This window comes from Rhincodon typus, chromosome 1 (assembly GCF_021869965.1).
Source record: "Rhincodon typus isolate 14 chromosome 1, sRhiTyp1.1, whole genome shotgun sequence".
Lineage (NCBI taxonomy): Eukaryota > Metazoa > Chordata > Chondrichthyes > Orectolobiformes > Rhincodontidae > Rhincodon > Rhincodon typus.
The window spans coordinates 911,795-919,302 of NC_063332.1; the positions used below are offsets into that span (position 1 = coordinate 911,795).

General features: G+C 50.3%; 1 protein-coding gene across 1 annotated transcript in view; it reads right to left on the minus strand.

Moving 5' to 3' along the window:
- The window catches only part of LOC109918858 (rhotekin-like), a 46,647-nt gene extending 42,663 nt beyond the window's left edge, over positions 1 to 3,984 (minus strand). The window contains exon 1 of the mRNA XM_048599390.1: positions 3,769 to 3,984. Within this exon, the coding sequence (XP_048455347.1) occupies positions 3,769 to 3,984 (216 nt within the window). The remainder of the gene's footprint in view (positions 1 to 3,768) is intronic.
- Between the last annotated feature and the right edge of the window lie 3,524 nt (positions 3,985 to 7,508).

The window sequence follows — 7,508 nt, forward strand, 5'->3', positions numbered from 1 at the left end:
TGAACAAGCAGTTATCTCTTTTTATCTTATTAACCTTGTGCCAGTTAGCTCGTGTTTTAGGTCATAATCCAGAGATTAGTACCTTTATGGTTCTACTATTTAAAAAGCTCTGAGCCATTCATATTCCATCAGCAGAACCTCTTTTCTCTTTCTACCTATATCACTGATACTTATGGCCCCAGACCCAATCCCAGTCCCTGGTCCCTGTTCCCAGTCCTCGTCTCTGTCCCCCATTCCCTGCTCCCTGTTCCTATTCCCTGTCCCTGGTCCCCAGTCCCTGATCCCCGAACGCAGTCTCTGTCCCCCATTCCCTGTTCCCGGTCCCTGTCCCCGGACCCCAATCCCCGAATGCATCTCTGTCCCCCATTCCCTGTTCCCTTTTCCTATTCCCTGTTCCCTGGTCCCCAGTCCCTGATACCCGAACGCAGTCTCTGTCCCCCATTCCCTGTTCCTATTCCCTGTCCCCAGTCCCTAGTCCCCGGTCCCTGGATGCAGTCTCTGTTCCTGATCCCTGACCCCAGTCCCCGATCCCCGAATGCAATCTCTGTCCCTGTTACTATTCCCCATCCTCGCTCCCAGTCGCTGTTGCCTGTCTCTGTTCCCTGTTCCTGTTCCCTGATCCCCTTCTCTTTCTCTGTCCCTGTTCCCTGTTCTCGGTCTCTGTACCCATTCCCTGTCCCCATTCCCTGTTCCTGTTCCACGTCCCTGTCCCCAGTCTCTGTCACCATTCCGCGTTCCTGTTCCCTGTCTCTGTTCCCTGTTCCTGTTCCCTTTCCATGTCCCTGTCCCCATTCCCCATCTCTGTCCAGTGCCCTGTGCCTGTCCCTGTTCCTGGCCCATGTCCCCGCTCCCTGTCCCTGTCCCCTTTTCCTGTCCCTGTCCCCGGTCTCTGTCCCCCTTCCCTGTCCCAGTGCCTGTTCCCTGTCCCCATTCCTGATCTCTGTCCCTGTTCCCTATTCCTGGTCTCTGTCCCTGTTTCCAGTCCTCATTCACTGTCCCTGTTCCCAGCCCCCATTCCCTGTCCCTGCTCCCCTTCCCTGTTCCCTGTCCCTGTTCCCCATCCCCATTCCATGGAGTACAATGCTGGTAAGTGTGAGGTCATCCATTTTGGTAGGAATAACAGCAAAATGGACTACGTTTTAAATGGTAAAAAATTGCAGCACGCTGCTGTGCAGAGGGACTTGGGTGTCCTTGTGCATGAATCGCTAAAAGTAGGATTGCAGATGCAGCAGGTAATTAAAAAGACAAATGGAATTTTGTCTGTCATTGCTCAAGGGATGGAGTTTAAAAACAGGGAGGCTATGCTGCAGCTGTATAGGGTCCTGGTGAGGCCACACCTGGAGTACTGTGTGCAGTTTTGGTCTCCTCACTTGAGAAGGGATATACTAGCACTGGAGGGGGTGCAGAGGAGATTGACTTGGTTGATTCCAGAGTTGAGAGGGTTGGATTATGAGGAGAGACTGAGTAGACTGGGATTATACTCATTGGAATTCAGAAGAGTGAGGGGAGATCTTATAGAAACATATAAGATTATAAAGGGAATAGATAAGGTGGAGGCAGGGAGGTTGTTTCCGCTAGCAGGTGAAACTAGGACTAGAGGGCATCGCCTCAAAATAAACGGAAGCAGATGTAGGACTGCGGTCAGGAGGAACTTCTTCACCCAAAGGGTTGTGAATCTGAGGAATTCCCTGCCCAGTGAAGCGGTTGAAGCTACCTCGCTGAATGTTTTTAAGGCAACGCCAGATAAATTTTTGAACAGTAAAGGAATTAAAGGTTACGGTGAGTGGGCGGGTAAGTGGAGCTGAGCCTCAAAAAGATCAGCCATGATCTTATTAAATGGCGGGGCAGGCTCGAGGGGCCAGATGGCCTACTCCTGCTCCTAGTTCTTATGTTCTTATGTTCCCAGTCTCTGTCCTCATTTTCGGTCTCTACCCCCGTTCTCAGCCTCTGTCCAAGTTCCCTGTTCCCTGTCTCTGTCCTCATTCTCTGGCCCTGTACCCGTTCGCTGTTCCTGTCCCCGTTCCTGGTCTCTGTCCCTGTCCCTGTGATACAGACATACAGTCATAGAGTAATATAGCATGGAAGTAGGCTCTTCGGCCCAAACTGGTCCATGCTGACCATGGTGCCAACTCAGGTAGTTCTAATTGTCTGCATTTGGTCCATATCCCTGTAAACTCTTCCCATCCATGTACCTATCCAAATGTTTTTTAAATGTTGCTATTGTACCTGCCTCAACCACTTTCTCTGGCAGCCTATTCCATATACACACCACTCTCCACATGAAGAAGTTGCCCCTCAGGTCCTTCTTAAATCTCTCCCCTTTCACCTTAAACTTATGCCCTCCAGTTTTCATTTCCCCATCCCTGGGAAAAAGTCTGTATGCGTTAATTCTATCTATGCCCCTCATGATTTTACACACCTCAATAAGGTCACCCCTCATTCTCCTACATTCCAAGGAATAAAGTCCTATCCTGGCCAACCTCTCCCTGTAACTCAGGCCTACTAGTCCTGGCAACATCCTCGTAAATCTTCCTTGCACACTTTCCAGTTTAACAGGGTGACCAAAACTGTATACAATACTCCAAGTGCGGCCTCACCAACAACTCACATAACATAACGTCCCAACTCCTATACTCAATGCCTTGACCGATGAAGGCCAGCATGCTAAATGCCTTCTTCACCACCCTGCCCACCTGTGACGCTGCTTTCAATGAACTATTTACTTGTACTGCTCAGTCCCTCTGTTCCACACCACTTCTCAGGACCTTACCATTTACTGTATAAGTCCTACCTTGGTTTGACTTTCCAAAGTGCAACACCTCACACTTATCTGTATTGAATTGCATTTTCAATCCTCAGCCCATCTGATCAAGATCCTTCTGTAATTTTTGATAACCTTCCTCGCTATCAATGATAACTCCTTAATTTTGTATCATCTGCAAACTTATTAATCATGCCTTGTACCTTCACATCCAGATCATTTATAGAAATAACAAATAACAAAGGTCCCAGCACTGACCCTGTGACACACCACTGGTCACAGGCCTCCAGTCCGAGAAATAACCTTCAACCATCACCCTCTGTTTCCTACCATCAAGCCAATTTTGAATCCAATTGGCTAGCTCTCCCTGGATCCCACACAACCTTACCTTCATGATTAGCCTGCCATGCAGTACCTTGTCAAAGGCCTTACTAAACTCCATATAGACAACATCCACTGCCCTACCCTCATCCATCCTCTTGGTTACCTCTTCGAAAAGCTTTAAAAGATTTGTCAGACATGGTTTCCCGCACACAGATCAGACCCTGACTATCAAATACTGGTTGATTCTGTCCCTCAGTATTCTCTCCAATAACTTGCCTACCACTGTCCTTGGTCTCTGTCCCTGAGTACTCCCTTTTCCGGTTCCCTGTGTTTGTGTTCCCTATTCCCTGTCCTTCTTCCTTGTCCCCAGTCTCTGTCCTTGTTCCCTGACACTGTCCCCATTCCCGTTCCTCGTCTCTGACCTCATTCCTGATCCATGTCCCTCTTCCCTGATCCCATTCCATGTCCCTGTCCTTGTCCCCAAACCCAATTCCAGGTGTCTGTCCCAGGTCGCTATATTGGCTCGCTGGCTTTCACTTGATCCCAGTCCTGGTTTCAGCCCCAATCCTCATTTCCCAGGACTGGGGACATTTGGAATTTCACCATCAAGTTCAATATCAACAACAACTACAAGAGGAGCCAGGCCAACGATCGAGGTATCCTCGGAAGATCCTTTTTTTTACCTGGAGGCTCAGGGCGATCTGGCGGATATAAATCAGGTTTAGATCCTCCAGAATCCGGATTGTCTCGTCCATTCCAGCGGCTTCCCCAGCAGCGCTCCACCTCCCCGGACCTCCCCCGGCCCCTCGCCCGGGCCGCGGCCTCTGGCCCCCGACACTGTCCGCTTCTAACTCCGCTTTGGCCAGATTCTGTTTCCAGCTGCTGCCGGACCTCAGCATCCGTTTAAACTAGTCGGAGCCGAATTAAAATGTGATGCAGCGCGACCCTGTCCAGCCCCAACCCCGGCTATGGGCCTCGGACGCCTCCCACTCCCATTCCCATTCCCAGTCCCACTCCCACTCACATTCATTGCTTGCCAATTCCACATTCCTGGCTCACAGGAAGCCAGCTGTCTGAATGCTGCTTCTCAGTCTCAGCCCCTCACTGCTCCTGCCAGAGGCCTTTTGGCTCACATATGCACATTACACACACAACAGGTTCCATTCAGCACGGCCACGCTCCTAAATGCACCGATGTTTACGTTCACCAAGAATGTAAAGTTCACGTCCTGCCCACTTCAGATTCCATCCATGCAAATTACCACCTCTTTCGCAACCTCTCTTTCCTCTCCCTGAACATGCTGCCTTCTCACTGATCAGTTCTGTAAAGTGCCAAGGAACACTGGTGCTGCACGTCTGCAATAACTATTCCCAACAAGAAAGAATGTGACCACTAGCTTGTGACATTACCATAGTTGAATCCCCGGTATTGATGTCCCACGGGTTACTGTAGAATCGTGATGAGATACAGCAGAGGTCAGCATTACATAGCTGCTCACGATGCGCTTCAGAAAAAAACCACTGCATTCCTCCTCAACCTTCTTTACAAAAGCACATTTCACAAAGATGTGCACAAGTCTCTTGCTCAGCATAGCCCCTTGGGGGCAGAGTGCAGAAGATGATGGAGGCTGCGGTCTGCGGCTTGTTCCTTGGGGGACACACCAAGTCAAACATCAACTGCAGCTGGAGGACAATCAACTCGGTGAAAGACGATGTTTGGAATCCCCAGGACCAGTGCAAGGAATTCTTGTTGACTGAGTGTTGCAGACTGGTGCAATTCAAGGTCCAGGGGTATACGCTGAGGGACGTATCAAAGTTTGGGGCACCCTGTGTGACCTATTGGAGTAGCTCACCGAAACAAGAATTATTCCAGCAAAGTGCCGGAAGACTGAAGGTTGGCTAATCTGGTGCTACTGTTTAAGAAAGGTGGTAAAGAAAAGCCAGAGAACTATAGACCGGTAAGCCTTACATCGGTGGTGGGTAAGTTGTTGGAGGGAAACCTGAGGGGCAGGTTTTACATGTATTTGGGAAGGCAAAGACTGATTAAGGACAGTCAACATGGCTTTGTCATGGGAAATCATGTCTCACTAACTTGATTGAGTTTTTTGAAGAAGTAATGAAGAGAATTGATGAGGGCAGAGTGGTGGACGTGATCTATATGGACTTCAGTAAGGTGTTGGACAAGGTTCCTCATGGCAGACTGGTTAGCAAGGTTAGATCACACGGAATAGCTAGTTGGATGCAGAACTGGCTTGAAGATAGGAGACAGAGGATGGTGAAAGAGGGTTGATTTTCAAACTGGAGGTCTGTGAACAGCGGTGTGCCGTAAGGATTGGTGCTGGATCCACAGCTTTTCATCATTTATATAGATGATTTGCATGTGAACACAGATGGTATAGTAAGTAAGTTTGCAGATGACACCAAAATTGGAGGTGTTACAGAGATAGTAGGAACTGCCGATGCTGGAGAATCTGAGATAACAAGGTGTAGAGCTGGATGAACACAGCAGGCCAAGCAGCATCAGAGGAGCAGGAAAGCTGATGTTTCGGGTTGAGACCCTGCTTCAGAAATAGTGGAGGGGAAGGGGATTCTGAAATAAATAGGGAGAGAGGGGGAGGCAGATAGAAGATGGATAGAGGAGAAGATAGGTGGAGAGGAGACAGACCGGTCAAAGAGGCGGGGATGGAGCCAGTAAAGGTGAGTGTAGGTGGGGAATTAGGGAGGAGATAGGTTGGTCCAGGGAGGACGGACAGGTCAAGGAGGCGGGATGAGGTTAGTGGGTAGGAGATGGGGGTGGGGCTTGAGGTGGGAGAAATGGTTAGGGAAGCGGGGACGAGCTGGGCTGCTTTTGGGATGCGGTTGGGAGAGGGGAGATTTTGAAGCTTGTGAAGTCCACATTGATACCCTTGGGTGCACGGTTCCCAAGCGGAATATGAGCTACTGTTCCTGCAGCCTTCGGGTGGCATCATTGTGGCAATGCAGGAGGCCCAGGATGGACATGTCGTCCAAGGAGTGGGAGGGGGAGTTGAAATGGTTCGCGACTGGGAGGTGTAGTTGTTTGTTGCGAACCAAGCGTAGGTGTTCCACAAAGCGGTCCCCAAGTCTCCGTTTGGTTTCCCCGATGTAGAGGAGGCCACAACGGGAACAGCGGATACAGTATACCAGATTGGCAGATGTGCAGGTGAACATCTGTTTGATGTGGAAAGTCTTCTTAGGGCCTGGGATGGGGGTGAGGGGTGAGGTGTAGGGGCAGGTGTAGCACTTGCTGCAGTTGCAGGGAAAAGTGCCGGGTGTGGTGGGGCTGGAGGGGAGTGTGGAGCGGACAAGGGAGTCACGGAGAGAGTGGTCCCTCCGGAAAGCAGATAAGGGTGGGGAGGGAAAAATGTCTTTGGTGGTGGGGTCGGATTGCAGATGGCGGAAGTGTCGGAGGATGATGCGTTGGATCCGGAGGTTGGTGGGGTGGTACGTGAGGACGAGGGGGATTCTGTTTTGGTTGTTATTGCGGGGAGAGGGTGTGAGGGATGAGTTGCGGGAAATGCGAGAGACATGGTCGAGGGCGTTTTTGACCACTGTGGAGGGGAAGTTGCGGTCCTTGAAAAACGAGGACATCTGGGATGTCCGGGAGTGGAATGCCTCATCTCGGGAGCAGATGCGGCGGAGGCAAAGGAATTAGGAACAGGGGATGGCCTTTTTGCAGGAAGGTGGGTGAGAGGAGGTGTATTCTAGGTAGCTGTGGGAGTCGGTCGGCTTGAAATGGATATCGGTTTCCAGGTGGGTGCCAGAGATGGAGATAGAGAGGTCCAGGAAGGAGAGAGAGGTATCAAAGATGGGCCAGGTGAACTTAAGGTTGGGGTGGAAGGTGTTGGTGAAGTGGATGAACTGTTCGAGCTCCTCGTGGGAGCATGAGGCGGTGCTGATACAGTCATCGATGTAATGGAGGAAGAGGTGGGGGATAGGGCCAATGTAGCTTTGGAAGTGGGATTGTTCCACGTATCCTACAAAGAGGCAGGCATAGCTTGGGCCCATGTGGGTACCCATGGCCACCCCCTTTGTCTGTAGGAAGTGGGAGGAATTGAAGGAGAAATTGTTAAGGGTGAGGACGAGTTCATCTTTATTGGCTCCAACCCCGTCTCTTTGACCTGTCTGTCTCCTCTCCACTTATCTTCTCCTTTATCCATCTTCTATCCACCTCCCCCTCTCTCCCTATTTATTTCAGAATCCCCTTCCCCTCCCCCATTTCTGAAGAAGGGTCTCAACCCGAACCGTCAGCTTTCCTGCTCCTCTGATGCTGCTTGGCCTGCTGTATTCATCCAGCTCTATACCTTGTTATCTAAAATTGGAAGTGTATTGGACAGCGAATAAGGTTACTTCAGAGTACAATGGGATCTTGATCAGATAGTCCAATTGGCTGAGGACTGGCAGAT